The sequence below is a fragment of the Argopecten irradians genome, chromosome 7, assembly GCF_041381155.1.
Source record: "Argopecten irradians isolate NY chromosome 7, Ai_NY, whole genome shotgun sequence".
Taxonomy (NCBI): Eukaryota; Metazoa; Mollusca; class Bivalvia; order Pectinida; family Pectinidae; genus Argopecten; species Argopecten irradians.
The window spans coordinates 27,423,401-27,440,090 of record NC_091140.1 but is presented as its reverse complement, the minus strand read 5'-3'; the positions used below and the strand labels follow the sequence as shown (position 1 = coordinate 27,440,090).

Genomic DNA, 16,690 nt, shown 5'->3' with positions numbered 1-16,690 from the left:
ATAGGTCACTTGAGACTTCGTCTCAGGTGACCTAAAAAACCTTTATCATTTTTATCTCTTGTTCTTTTCAAAATATATAGGTATTCGTTTCACTATCTCTTTTAAAACATTTTCTTCATTTTAAAAGAATAGTACCATTGCAATAAACAGTTTTCCAATAGTTCCACAAATTGACAATATAGACTATACAGAGGAGGACATTTAACTGGATAAATATGGTAGTGATGTGATATAAGCAGCAGAGACACAGGAGGACAGTGATTCTCCTCACCTGTTGGTGATCTCCATTTTTTGGTTTATTAGGGGAGCCTTGATACTCAGTATAGACCTAGGGTGTATAACCAAATACAGTTACAGGCTGCAACATGTCACTCAGAGATACAGTACCAAACATGTCTCTCAGAGATACAGCACCAAACATGTCACTCAGGGTATACGGTACCAAACATGTCACTCAAGGATATATCACCTAACATGTCACTCAGGGATACAGCGCAAAATATGTCACTGAGGGATACAGCACCAAACATGTCACTCAGAGATACACCATCAAACATGTCACTCAGGGACACAGCACCAAACATGTCACTCAGGGACACAGCACCAAACATGTCACTCAGGGACACAGCACCAAACATGTCACTCAGAGATACAGCACCAAATATGTCACTCAGAGATACACCATCAAACATGACACTCAGGGATACACCATCAAACATGTCATTCACAGATACAGCACCAAACATGTCACTCACAGATACAGCAACAAACATGTCATTTACAGATACAGCACCAAACATGTCACTCAGAGATACACCATCAAACATGACACTCAGGGATACAGCGCCAAACATGTCACTCAGAGATACAGCATCAAACATGACACTCAGGGATACAGCACCAAACATGACACTCACAGATACAGTGCCAAACATGACACTCAGGGATACAGCATCAAACATGACACTCAGGGATACAGCACCAAACATGTCACTCAGAGATACACCATCAAACATGTCATTCACAGATACAGCACCTAATATATCACTCAGAGATACAGCTCAAAACAAGTACCTCAGGAATACAGCTCCAAACATGACACTCAGGGATACAGCATCAAACATGTCACTCAGGGATACAGCACCAAACATGTCACTCAGAGATACAGCATCAAACATGACACTCAGGAATACAGCACCAAACATGACACTCGGGGATACAGCACCAAACATGACACTCACAGATACAGCACCTAAAATTTCACTCAGGAATACAGTGCCTAAGATGTCACTCAGGGATTCAGCACCAAACATGTCACTCAGTTATACAATGAAGCATAGCACTTGGTATTTGGATCAACCTTTGCATTGTCAACTTACTGGCAATATTACATTATCAAACAAATCATTATTGGGATAAAGCATTGTCAACTTCTAGGGTACTATATGACATCAAATAATTAACTTATGGACAGAGTTTCACATAGATTGTTACTGTGGAAGTTATTTTCTCATGAAACTGTGACAAGGACATGTTCTGGCCCGATTGTGTGCAGGGCAATTAACTTCACAAGATGTGACATCTGAACAGAATTCCTCACTTTTCTGAGTTAGATTTTGTTTGAAATCTCAGGAATGATCTGAAGAATGTTTTCTGAAGGATCACAGATATAAAAGGTGTTACGTTTTGAAAGCTTTAACATCCATAAGGAAACGTTGTGCTACGATAATGATTCGTCTTCATCAAAGCAAATAATAATATGAAGTGTGAAGCTTAAAGCTGTTAAAAAAGACTGCCTCGGTGGATAAATAGTTTTTTTTTCTGATATCTTTAAAAGTAAATGAAATATAGTACTACATCCTGTTTTCAACAATACAATACAGTTAAGGATCTGATAATTGACAATCAGGGACATGATATCAATGGTGATGAGTCTGACAACTGATGGCAGACTGTGGTCAAGGTACACCTATCTATAGGACAGGGGAGTGGACAGGGAGTGGACATGGGGACTGGTCAGTGGTCTGGGGGCGGTCAGCCACCTTACCTGTCTGTTGGTGTGGCCTGAACACAAAGCATGTTCTCATGGTCTATAACACCCTTCGCCGTCCCACTCTGAAATGTAAAAAACAATTATATATATTGGTGTAGCCTGGACACAAAGCATGTTCTCATGGTCTATAACACCCTTCGCCATCCCACTCTGTAATGTAAGAAACTATTATATATATTGGTGTGGCCTGGACACAAAGCATGTTCTCATGGTCTATAACACCCTTTGCCGTCCCACTCTGTAATGTAAGAAACTATTATATATATTGGTGTGGCCTGGACACAAAGCATGTTCTCATGGTCTATAACTCCCTTCGCCGTCCCACTTTGTAATGTAAGAAACAATTATATATATTGGTGTGGCCTGGACACAAAGCGTGATCTCATGGTCTATAACACCCTTCGCCGTCCAACTCTGTAATATAGATAAACAAATATATATTTTGGTGTAGCCTGGACACAAGCATTCTGTCCTTATATAAAGCTATACAGATGTAAAATTATAAATGAAACTTTCATATTCAATAACAGTTGTAAATATCAAAATACAGGTGTAATTTCATTGTAATTTCAGTGTACTGTTGTTAGGTAGATACAATCATCTGGGAGTACTGGTAATATTTTGGCTTTAGAAATGAAATAAATCTCAGCTGTCTTCCTTACACAGATACCTGTGATGATGTAGCTGTAATCTGCACCGATTAAACTTTTGTCACCTGACATGACTTACCTTTTCGTTGGTGAAGTATCTCATACAGCCATGCTCCAATACACAGAACCTCCTTAGGAAATCTGGAAATGGGAAACAGTCCGTATAAAGTCTCATTGCACATGTCTTGGTAGGAAGAAATACAAATAGAAAATATACACAATCAATGCCCAATTCGTAGTCTCCACCCACAACCACAACACCTATACCCCAACAAAATTCCAAACTCTTTATTTATAAAAGCTCTTATTCTCACAACCCTGGCCCCAATTCTCCAACACATGTCCCACTCGACACTCAAATATCCCCCATTCAAAACTTCCCAACTCAACTCCAAGACTCACAACCTTTCATGAACTTATTTGGGTAAAATACGACAAACCTCCATGCCACGATGACCAGATTACTACTCACCTTTCTTATCACTTCCTGTCTTCAGTAGGAACCCTTGTGTACGGACATCAGACCGGATTTTGGACTCACGAGCCTAAGAGGAGAGATATAGGGACTTTTAATACATAGCTACAGTTCAATCACTAAATTAAGGTACCAAACTGAAAATCTTAATCAGAATTAATACTTTTTCACAAAACTTTTATACAAGTGTTAAATACGGTCCCTGTCAATCAGCTGACGGAGTATGCTTCTTTGGCTCGACCAGTCGGTAGAGTCGTAATTTTTCACATCGGAGACCCGGTTTATTTCCTGGTGGGGGCATTCGACAGGAATCAAATGTATTTTTCCCTGTTCTTCTAGACACTTTATAAGATTAGATGAAACCTCTAGTATGTACACCTACCTTATCAGGTTCCTCACAGAGTCGTGCTGCTGATACTGAAAACAAAGACAACAGTGACATGTTATATGTCGGTCAGTCACCGAGACAAAACCTATAGGTGTAGTCATAAGGGTGGTAAACAAATAAGTAATTAATATAACAGTCCAAGGAATAGGCCAGTGAGTAAAGTCTACATGACAAAACCTATATCAGAAGGTCTACAGTTATAAAGAAGTTACAAAACTTCCCACTAGAACCATAAGAACATTGTAACACCTAATCTCTAGTCCTACAGTAAGCTGACATGTGCTCACTACACTTAGTCATACTCACAGTCACCTCCATTCTGGTACAACAATTCCTGAAACAGATAGCCCACCGATAAAAGTTTCTATACATGTTTTAATATTCAGCAATAAGTAGCTGATACAATGAATTGTTTCTCTTAATTCTTAAAGATGCTCCACCGCAGACAAATGATATTTTTTCACTGTCAAAAACAGGATCAGACGATTTGGTATTTTTCTTCAGTTACAAAATTTGATAACTTTACACCATTACCACCATTGGAAAGTTTGAGCTTCTAATTTTACTTCAAAATAAAAAATATTAGAAAAAATTAATTGCATCCCGAAAAAATTCTGTGGCATAATGTTCTATATAGAATGAAGTTCTGACTGCGCATGCACCAAAAACAAAATAAATTATTTTATGTTATTTTTTTGCGTTAATTAGACATATATATACATGATTAAACACCAATTGTTGTTCAAATGATGAGTATCATTTATGGTCTGCCGGCAGTGGAGCATCTTTAAATAAGATAATAGAGTTTGCTAATCAATATTCTACTTTTAAAGTCATGATAATAAAATTAATGCTTGATGCTTATCTAATTGAATAAAATATCTAATATACATTGTGTAATAAACAATTTAATCCCATCGAGTAAGCAGGTGACTATATCTATAGGGGTGACTTACCATCTGAAGTCTCTGACCAGCGGCCTTAGCTATGCTGAAGGCTGTCAATAAAAACAAAACTGTGTTAGGTTTCATTTTTACAGATAATAATAGTAGTTTAGATATATTTCAACTATAAAAAGTGTTTCAATTTGTCATAAACCATTTTATCAAATTTCCAGCTTTTAGCTCAGTGAAAAACTACACCAATATGGTCTGCACAAACAGCTAGTCTGTATGCACATTGATAGTCTTTATAGAGAAATATTTCCATTCTACATAGGTCTGTTTATAGGGGCTGCCTTTATAGACAGGTTGTCTATATAGTAAAGTGGAGTTAATACAGAAGGTATGTATATAGGGGCGGCCTTTATAGACAGGTTGTCTATATAGTAAAGTGGAGTTAAACACGTCTGTATATAGGGGTGGCCTTTATAGACAGGTTGTCTATATAGTAAAGTGGAGTTAACACAGAAGGTCTGTATATAGGGGTGGCCTTTATAGACAGGTTGTCTATATAGTAAAGTGGAGTTAACACAGAAGGTATGTATATAGGGGGTGACCTACAGAAGGTATGTATATAGGGGCAACCTTTATAGACGGGTTGTCTATATAATAAAGTGGAGTTAACACAGGTCTGTATATAGGGGTGGCCTTTATAGACAGGTTGTCTATATAGTAAAGTGGAGTTATCACATAAGGTATGTATATAGGGGTGGCCTTTATAGACAGGTTGTCTATATAGTAAGGTGGAGTTAACACAAGAAGGTATGTATATAGGGGGTGGCCTACAGAAGGTATGTATATAGGGGTGGCCTTTATAGACAGGTTGTCTATATAGTAAAGTGGAGTTAACACAAGAAGGTATGTATATAGGGGATGGCCTACAGAAGGTATGTATATAGGGGCAGCCTTTATAGACAGGTTGTCTATATAGTAAGGTGGAGTTAACACAGAAGGTCTGTATATAGGGGCAGCCTTTATAGACAGGTTGTCTATATAGTAAAGTGGAGTTAACACAGAAGGTCTGTATATAGGGGTGGCCTTTATAGACAGGTTGTCTATATAGTAAAGTGGAGTTAACACAGAAGGTCTGTATATAGGGGGCAGCCTTTATAGACAGGTTGTCTATATAGTAAGGTGGAGTTAACACAGAAGGTCTGTATATAGGGGTGGCCTTTATAGACAGGTTGTCTATATAGTAAGGTGGAGTTAACACAGAAGGTCTGTATATAGGGGTGGCCTTTATAGACAGGTTGTCTATATAGCAAGGTGGAGTCAACACAGAAGGTCTGTATATAGGGGTGGCCTTTATAGACAGGTTGTCTATATAGCAAGGTGGAGTCAACACACAAGGCCTGTATATAGGGGGTGGCCTTTATAGACAGGTTGTCTATATAGCAAGGTGGAGTTAATACACAAGGTCTGTATAAAGGGTTGGCTTTTATAGACAGGTTGTCTATATAGTAAAGTGGAGTTAAAACAGAAGGTCTGTATATAGGGGTGACCTTTATAGACAGGTTGTCCATATAGTAAAGTGGAGTTAACACAGAAGGTCTGTATATAGGGGTGACCTTTATAGACAGGTTGTCTATATAGTAAGGTGGAGTTAACACAGAAGGTATGTATATAGGGGTGGCCTTTATAGACAGGTTGTCTATATAGCAAGGTGGAGTCAACACACAAGGCCTGTATATAGGGGGTGGCCTTTATAGACAGGTTGTCTATATAGCAAGGTGGAGTTAACACAGAAGGTCTGTATATAGGGTTGGCATTTATAGACAGGTTGTCTATATAGTAAGGTGGAGTTAACATAGAAGGTCTGTATATAGGGTTGGCATTTATAGACAGGTTGTCTATATAGTAAAATGGAGTTATCACATAAGGTATGTATATAGGGGGCAGCCTTTATAGACAGGTTGTCTATATAGTAAGGTGGAGTTAACACAGAAGGTCTGTATATAGGGGTGACCTTTATAGACAGGTTGTCTATATAGTAAGGTGGAGTTAACACAGAAGGTCTGTATATAGGGGTGGCCTTTATAGACAGGTTGTCTATATAGTAAAGTGGAGTTAACACAGGTCTGTATATAGGGGTGGCCTTTATAGACAGGTTGTCTCTGTAATAAGATGGTCTACTATATACAGGTGATTACAATGTATAAAGAGGTGGTCTGTATGGGCAGGTGACCTTTATAGACAGGTCACTATAGACAGGTGTTTTAATACATGGTCAGAATACACATGTAGTTTTTATAAGCAGGTGATATCCTTAATTAAAGTCAATATAGACAAGTGGTCTTATTGATTAGTCTTATAAAGGAGAGAAAATTGATATTTTTATCATTATCACTCTAAAGTCCTTTTAGTTACTAATATGTTGTACTTAAGGAAACACTTCTGATCAATTGTTTATTTACTATCCCATCTAAATAGTAAGATTTCAATTAGAACATTTCAGGAAATTCTCAAGAAAATTCAGAAAAATGTAAATAATATAAATATGTGTGTCATGTAAGCACTAGTCACAGTGTTAACAACAATACCCGGTGTTAGTCAGTCATTTGTATATACTCCCACAGACACAGATCTAGGCCAATGTAGTATTGGAGGGCTATCAACATACCCACACAATTTGGTCCACATACATGAATAGCAAAAGATTTCCTGTAAGATTTTAGTAACCCATAATATACTGACCTATTTAAAACTTCCTGAACATTTGGATACTGCATTTATCCAATGCCAGAATTTAATTTGATGACTGAGCCAATCAGATAGAGTTTATTACTAACGTCAGACAGAGGACTGGTAGGTTACATAAATGTAAACTTTTAAAATCTGATACTTGACATATATATAAGTGCTCCAGTTAAGACAAGTACACAGGTAAAATACCCACTGAAAATCTGTCAATTACCTTTCAAAATTGTATATATGAAAATGTGTACAAATTATCTCTACAAATATTTGTATTACTCATCCCAATTAGTATGTTATCTCTACAAATATTTGTATTACTCATCCCAATTAGTATGAGTGCTTACATTCAGAAATAAAATCAGTAGAATTTAGTAAAATCAGATTATTTCCCAGTCAATTTTTGCATCAACTGTGCTTTTAATTGTTTCAGATAGATATTTATATAATTGCTAGTTTATCATTGATTTTTTTATACCATAACCGCATAACTTTTATCTAATATATATATATCGTTAAGTTTTGGGTCCACACAGAAGTCAGAGTTGTTTCCCTCTCCTTCAAAAGTGTGAGTACAATTACCCATTCCTCCAAAAGTATCTGGAGTACTGAAATAATACTAATATAATGTCAGTATAGGGTATATACAATTCTTGTGTATGAAAGTTGTTTTGGATTATAAAACATAATTTTACATACAACATCAGATACACACAAACTACACACAAACATGTGAACACCAACAATAATGCTGAAGCACTAACCTTTTGATAGACGTTCCACAGTTTTCATTTTCCTGTTAATTATAGATACGATTCCTTCTCTAAGATCTAAACACTAATTTTTCCTGTATTTTTCAAATACTAATTCCAGCTTATTAATCCAGAAGAATGTCAAAAATCACCATTAAATTGAAATCCAGAGAAAGTTGAATTCAGTCTAGAAGCACTACTAGCATTGTTTGGTTTTGTATGAATTTTCCAATCAGCATGTTCAGTGTAAGTTTGTTTGTTGCTGCCACTTCATGAACACAATCTTATCAATTAAATATTGACATATAACCACTTAATTGATTGGAAGGTCACACTCTGTATCAACGCATCGCTTCCTTCCTTTCTCAGGACAACTACGTCTCCGATACGATGCAATGTGTATCATCTCTCAGTGTACACAAAATAATTAGTTCTACCCCGGTACACACCATAAAACCCAAATCACCTGTTCATTACTGTATCTTTTATTAAAAAGATTTCTTAACAATCAATTTTCAACCACAATTATCTTCTCCAATGAAAAAGAAATGAAACGAATAATTGCCCAAATCCAAACTTTTAAGAAATTTCACGATAGTAAGCTAGAAAATCTATCTTGTTATGTTTTTGGATATTAAACAAGCATGACAATTTTCCAGCTATGATTTCTCCATGGGATCATCTGTGTAATCTGTCAGCGGACACCTAAACATTTATCTCATCTCCCAACAACATGCTACCCGTATACAGGTATCCAGTTTTCTGGCTCGTTAGGCTACAAAGGTTCCCCGATGTATATGCTCAGGTATACGAGACCAGGTAACTTCAGGGCCAATACACTATCAGGAAGCCTAAATGAGTCTAGTCAGACAACAATAATAACAGGTATAAAGGTGGGAGTTTATGAATGAATCAGACTGGATGTGATACACCCGACTACACCTGTTGTGGGCCATACAATACTGACATAGGGCTATCTAGTGATCATCTGTCGTCACACTGTCCCATGTACACTGTCCTGGGTACTGGAGCATCAAGCATGGCCAACTTCATCCCTGCAGCTTCGGACAGTTTATTTAGGTGGTGGGAACTTCACCATAGTCAGGGATGGGAGGAAACTTCACAGTTGGGATGGGAACTTCATCACAGTCGGCGTTGGGGGGAAAACTTCATAAGTGAGGTGGGAACTTCATCACAGTTGGGGTGGAGGGTGGGGGATCATCAGAGTCGGGAGTGGAGGGGGGGGGATCATCAGAGTCGGGAGTGGAGGGTGGGGGGGATCATCAGAGTAGGGAGTGGAGGGTGGGGGAACAGAGTCGGGGGTGGGTGGGTACATGGTAGGAGGGTCTTCATCACAGTCTGGGGGCATGTAGGTGGAGCAAAGTCTTAGGCAACTTCATCACAATTCAGGGACATGAATGCAACAGAAAGTCAAAGAAAACTTCATCATAGTTACATGTAAAGAGGGCATGTTTGTGTCATAATGTCATGGACAACTTCATCACAGTCGGATGGACAAGTGTCACAAAGACTTAGACATAAGCAATTTCAGTGGAATGTGGGGGCAACTTCATAACAGTTTAGAGGCAATCAGGAGGCACAATGTAGTCATGGACAACTTCATTGCACAAGTTGTAGCATGTAGAACATAAACTTAAACTCAAGACAAAAGGGCAACTTAATCCAAATTTGTGGATGCACATAGTCAAGCACAAGACCATGTTCCAGTTATTTTTTCCACAATTCTAGAGGATGGAGTCGGCACTTTCTCACCTGGTCTGGGGAGTCTGTAATGGGTAGAGTTAAGACCATGCAAACACTAGCTGTTTATCTATATATGGAGTAATGTTTTTTGTACAAATCTGATAGGCTTTCCTGTTGTAATATAAGCTTTTATGACTTGGAAACAAGTGTTTCTATGACCTTTGCATGTCAGGGGATCATTACCTAACAACATGGTATACAGGTCCGCCACAAACCTGTTCTCCTTGTAACATCAGATAGAAATGTAAAAATTGAAATGTAGCGATTTCTCAAATTTCTTGCCAATATTGATAGTGATCTGATGAAAACTGTACAGCTCTCTAACTGTTACAATGACATTGTACAAAACAGACATGACATTGTCAATTCAATTTGGGAGTGTCACTGTATTACATACACCACAACTGGTGTCTTTTTTTATGTAAAATCTCACTTGATAAGACAAGAAAGCTTATGCCAGTCAAATAAAGCCCTTCCCTGACAAGTTAACCTTTAGCAGAATTAGTGAAGACTATGCTGGTGTAATAGTTGGATTTAAATCTATAATGACTACCTCGTGGATTGCTGTAGAAAAGTTTGATATAAATCAGTTTAACAACAGGTGCTGGTTATAAATCAAAAGTATTCAAAACCGAAAATGAAAAGGCTGCGGCCAACACCAAAGAATTCTAATAAATCCTCAGAAATCATGGCACACATCTGTATATATCTTATAAATGATTTGTGCTTACCTTGAGCTAAACAATAAAATCTCTTCAAACAAACTGTGAAAGGAATGAGATAGACAGATGGACAGACAGACACAGCAACTCTTACATCACAAATTTGGAACCCTAATTCAGTTTTCATTCCTTGTCATAAAATCTATAAACTACTCTGACACAGACCTCTTAGTGTACTTACAAGGACAGATCACAGTTCAGAATATACAGACTTCTGACTACACAAGATTACCCAAAGTTTCCATACAATACCGAAATCTCGCCACTGATATAAAAGTTACCTTAATCCAGAACAGAGTTAATTAACGCCTCTAGGAAGAAAACTTCACCATGTTGTACCCTAACTGTTGGTGGTAAATATAATGTGTAGTGATCTATTGACCTCAATAAATCATCTACTTTCTTATCAGGAAAAATACATTTTTACATGGTTCAAACCTAGAATGAAGAAAAGTATTATGTACTTTCTCTGTTTAAGTATATACACAATACAGTAAAACCTGCCTTAGTGGCCACCTTTGTGTGAAGATCAACTATTCAATATAAAACCACTTTTCTAGGGTCCCAAACCATCATTCCAATACCATTCAACCTGTGAATAAAGACCACCTAGCAATAAACTTCCTCTGTCTCTTGGGTGGTCTTTATAAATAGGTTTGACTCTATATAAATATTATCTGTAATAACTTTAGACTAAAAAATAATGTGCAAGACAAAAAAAGACCCTAAATGCGGACTCAATTTATCAACGCTGGACGTGATATCTATAGGACAGTATACAGTTGTTGACTGGGATTGAGGGCAGCAGATGATTTGTTGAACCTGAAGAGTCAAACTGTTGCCCGAGGCCGAAGGCAATAGTTTGTTTGAGGGTCCAACAAATCATCTGTTGCCCGAAAATCCAGTCAATAACTTATGTTATACCCATTGACTCCAAACAATGCATTGACGTCACGAATTGTAGGTGTGACGTCACTCCGGTCCAACAGCACATTTTAACAGTCGATTTTAACAGTTCTTTGGACCGCTCGTCGGAACAGTTCATTTATTAGCTTTTTGTCAATAGAGTTTGTATAGAATCTATTTTATAGGGGTATAACAAAATGGGATGCGGCAGAACAAACTTGTGTGAAACAGTAACTCTCATGCTATTGGCCCCTTACCCATTATCATTGTACGGACATGAACATGAACATTCTTACCAGCTTTAGAAATAGTTCAGGGGATAACTGTGGACAGACTTCAAGGATTTATTAAAGTGAACAGAGCATCAAATCACATCACTTAAGGAAACTGGAAACAGCCATCAGTGAGTTGTGATCAAGAGAGAACTGTGATGATTTAAAGAAGGAAATATTTGTATATTATACTTTAATAATAATAATCTATATCCAGGTTCTGTTAGCTGTACTGGTTTTACATAGAAGATCTGATAGACTAATCCTTTACACAGACTACATCTTCAGATATATTACCTGTTAAAAATACTGATATAAGTACATATCACCCCAGAGCATGATTTCAGCCGTTGGGTGGTAGTGTACGTTATGATAACACAGAAACTCGACACAACACAATCATGGCCATCTTCATTAAAAGATCATACAGAAGATTGTAATCTAATCTTATAACAATGACAAAATCACAATGTTGTAGGTAAAAGTTATCTGTATTATAAGCTGCTCTTGTATTGTCAGTAACACAGCTAATGATGAGGAGGGCACCTGCTGGGGGAGGGGGGACCACCACAGTATAATTATGACACCTGTCACTGTAGCTATTTCAGGTAAATGTGCACTCAGGGGTACATGATTGGGCTTAGAACAACATTAAAATGCAGTAAAATCTCGACCCAAATAGACAGCGAAGACTTAATTGACGGTTATGAGCCCGCAAAAACCTTTCGGAGATGGCACAAGTTCCTACCACAGTGACACATTAGTGATCAGAAATTTTACTCCTGGAGAATTTTTTACTTGACATGATTAACATGTGATTTCACAAATAGGTATCACAACCCCCACACCGGGTACTTATAGGGTGTATGACTTTATTTCATTTCTGCATAACTAAGATCGTTTACAATCCAGTATCATTTAGATTTATGTATTTTATCAGGTCACAATGTTGTCAGCATTTTAACCACAAAGTGATTCAGAGAGGAAGTATTCTATTATGGTACAAATGTTCCCGATAAGGTGAAAAGTGAATCTATATTAAATAGATACAGGAGAAATTATCTTGGGGTGTCCAAACAAGAATTTTTGATATAATGGAATACAGTTAAGCCTTGATGAGTCAAGGTCTGGGACAAAGATAAAACTCAAGTTGATGCTAGTATTCGACAATTTTCTTTTATACGAGTATACAATACTCATCCAACTTATTATAAAGTAGATAACACACTTGATAATTACTGTAAAACTGATTAATTTCTTAGTGCAACATATAACAAAATACCACAGGAGGCATGTAACACTAGATTCGTAATAAAAATATATGTCCCTGAAAATTCATTCATCCATGACATGACATTTGCAAAACATGAGGCAGTTATAATTATAGAAACAGTTGACAATAAAAACAAATCTGATATATTTGTGAATCATCAGTGCTACAACATGATCAGTGTTAGAGCTAACCAAGGGCCATAACTGTGGTCAGACGTCCAGACACTCGTACATGACAAGGCAATAACGCCCTTACAACAGGAGACAGAGTGTGCCTGGAGGAAGTGAGAGATCACAGTACCAAGGGTATCACTGTCATATGGCCAAAGCTTTGTGTCAAGTATACTGAAATGTAGAGAAGGATGGAGGACAGGGGGGGATGATGTACCTTAGTGATTGTTACTCTTTGAAACATGATGGCACAATTGTGATCAAATATATTTTCTGTTGCTAACATTTGCCTGAAAAATGCAGTCAAATTTTAATTCTATAACAGACATGCATTAATTAAAGTTAACCATTTTTATTTCCATTTTATGTCAATATACACTCTATTGATTAATAAAATGGAACTGCACATCATCAACAACATGTAATTCAGATATACTTCAAGTTTCATTAAATAGTTAAGAGTTATTGGCTGAACAAGAAGATATTAGCTTGATTTTATTTTACATCCTAGTATCACCCAAAGTTATCTAATCGATGTGACAGTTTTTATTTTTTGTTGGGTGACCCGAAGAAGACATCTCGAAATTTGCCAGTCCAACGGACATGCCGGCAAAATTTGACTCGGACCACCTATTTCAAAATACGGTCCGGACAGACCGTCCGGAAATTATTGAGTACAGGAAGTCAGTAGAAATGGCATCTCTGAAGAATTACGCAGTGGTGGGTTACATAATTTACACATGGTCCATTATCATTATACCCTCATAATCTCAACAAAATCAAAATATATTCCTTATATTTACAGTTTTAATACAGGAAGTCAGTAGAAATGGCATCTCTGAAGAATTACGCAGTGGTGGGTTACATAATTTACACATGGTCCATTATCATTATACCCTCATAATCTCAACAAAATCAAAATATATTCCTTATATTTACAGTTTTAATACAGGAAGTCAGTAGAAATGGCATCTCTGAAGAATTACGCAGTGGTGGGTTACATAATTTACACATGGTCCATTATCATTATACCCTCATAACCTCAACAAAATCAAAATATATTCCTTATATTTACAGTTTTTCACGTAAATGAATATTACTTATTCTCGTCGCATTTGCATTTTTTTTTTATCAAAATACCCATATTTTTTTCTCTCCTGTCATCGTCAACGAATTCGATTGAACAGCTGATTGGAATCGAGTCATTCGTATGTTCCCACCAAAAGTGGGATCATGACCCCACGTTGCTATGCCATCGACTATTCTCGTAACAATAGAATCGCCGCACGTGTTGTGCTATCATTATACACTGATAATGATAATACTAGAAAGCATGGTTATTGAGTCCATGTCAGTGCAAACTATAAATATTAGAGGATAAATATATAAGTAAGATGTTAGAGAGTGTGACTATCTACCTGTATCCTCCTGGGTGCCTGGTTTTACAAACTTCACCTGTATACAAAGGAAACAAAACTGACTACACGTGGAAACACACACATAATATATAAATATAAACATAAAATCAAAAATATTTAACCTAAAAATTCACATCCATGGACAGCTTCAACAGCAAACAACATTCTGTCTTTTTTCATGCAAAAAGTTTCCTGCTCTTGTTAGCATATAAAATAATATTGTAATGTCATAAATGTGAGAAATGAGAATTACTTCCCCTGTAAATATTATCTAATACTGTAAAATAACTTCTTTTTGTGACGACTTAGTTTTGTGTTTCCATACTTAACTTCTTTTCTGCGGAAATTTAATTTTACATTGTAGAGTGATAATGTTATCAGTCTTTTGTACCTATGACTGACACATTTTTATAGCAATTTCTTTTAATGATTTCTATTTGCCTACGAAATCCGCCAAATTTAATTGCACATAAAAATTAGTTTATAGTATATAAAATGACTGGAGGATCAAGAGCAAAAAGCTTTGAGTCACGAAAAGATATTAACAGTTAACATTGTTAATGATAAACGCAAGAGAATTAAAAACTTCATACAAACTACAGAAATTAATACAATTTAAAAATGTTTGGAAAGAAAAATTAAATACTGTAATCGTAAACCAATTTTATTTTGCGTACAATTTACTTTCTAGAACATCACTTTCAAGGTAAAAGTAAAAGTTTGTCTCAAATTAATAATATCCACCTCAGTTACATTTAAATGTATTTACATTCAATCAACTTATCCGTGGACGTTAATCCCTACATACCTAAACTGAAATGGTGATATTTTGTAGCAGCGAAAAATGTTGGTTTACATTTCACAGTATATATATAAACAACAAAGACTTATCTGCCATGCCTAGTTCAGAGCTATTAGCTGGTATGTTAGGCTCATTACATATTCTAAACAAACAAGAAAATGTACCTGGAATCTCAAAATCAGGTAATTTTCTTAAGATTACCTTCACTAAAAGTAGGCCAAGGTGTGGAAACGATAATCAAAACTGCTATAACAGCCTTTTTTAAGGAGAGGGCAAAGACCAGCTATGTTGGATGTCCAATCATATTGACATTTATATCTTGCCAATAAAATATTTGGAAAATGAACAGTCTTATTTATTGATAATGGTTCTGTCATTCTAAAGAAATCTTACTGCTTAGAAGTCTTACAAATCTAAACTTGTACATGACAAACAAGAGTTCAATCACATAGAACAGTTATGATAAAGCATTCCGATGAACTCAAATGTCTCATAAAACTTACATCAGCGCCAGAGAATATCAGCATCATTGTAAGGAGAATGTCTGCAGTAGAGGCAGCCTTCAGCAGTTCCTGTAAATATGTAAAGATAAAATAGCCCTTAACATGTTTGAAATAGTGTAGAACCTAAATCTTATGTTTCAAAGTTGAACTGAAGAGTTATCTCCCTTCTACAACATGTCCAGTACATATCATTTAACAAGAAATAGACCTTTTTTATTTCCTTTTGAGTGAAAACTGCCATTCAGTAAAGAAAAGGTAACAATTGGCATGTTGATCCTAGATTATCAATTTGATCAAAATATAGGCATTTTATTAAATGTAAATATTATCTTTAGGAAATTAATCCGGGGTCCAGTGTATAATGACTGAGTCATGCCTTGCACATTAAAAATCCCGATAGTATTCAAAAAGAGATATTGCAATCCTCCACATAGTAGAATTTTATTTGGTTAGTATAGAGTAGTGTAGACAAAACTATTTCTAAGAGTCTCAAATTACCAAAGTTTGTTTTCCCTTTCTGTTAAGAACATAGTGATAGTATTTCTGTCACAGCAAGATATGGAAATTTGACCATATATAAAATACGGAATTATCAATCAAATTACCATCCCACCTTAATGTACCAGGCTAAGATATAACTGAAACAGGGATGTTAGGCTCCATTAATCTATCAATCTCCAGATTATAGTGTTAGACTTACCTCATTAAGAGAATGTTTGATCAATCTCGAGGTTATAGTGTTAGACTTACCTCATTAAGAGAATGTTTGTTCATAGAAGTTTGATCAATCTCCAGGTTATAATGTTAGACTTACCTCATTAAGAGAATGTTTGATCAATCTCCAGGTTATAGTGTTAGACTTACCTCATTAAGAGAATGTTTGATCAATCTCCAGGTTATAGTGTTA

General features: G+C 36.3%; 1 protein-coding gene across 1 annotated transcript in view; it reads right to left on the bottom strand.

Annotated features, from left to right (window-relative positions):
• Window positions 1-16,690, bottom strand: part of LOC138328021 (arf-GAP with Rho-GAP domain, ANK repeat and PH domain-containing protein 1-like) — a 95,088-nt gene that overhangs the window by 46,002 nt on the left and 32,396 nt on the right. Inside the window, exons 18-26 of the mRNA XM_069274596.1 lie at window positions 15,784-15,852; window positions 14,479-14,515; window positions 4,523-4,563; window positions 3,873-3,900; window positions 3,561-3,595; window positions 3,176-3,248; window positions 2,783-2,844; window positions 2,048-2,115; window positions 272-328 (exon numbers count right to left, since the gene is read on the bottom strand). Of these exons, the coding sequence (XP_069130697.1) occupies window positions 272-328; window positions 2,048-2,115; window positions 2,783-2,844; window positions 3,176-3,248; window positions 3,561-3,595; window positions 3,873-3,900; window positions 4,523-4,563; window positions 14,479-14,515; window positions 15,784-15,852 (470 nt within the window). The remainder of the gene's footprint in view (window positions 1-271; window positions 329-2,047; window positions 2,116-2,782; window positions 2,845-3,175; window positions 3,249-3,560; window positions 3,596-3,872; window positions 3,901-4,522; window positions 4,564-14,478; window positions 14,516-15,783; window positions 15,853-16,690) is intronic.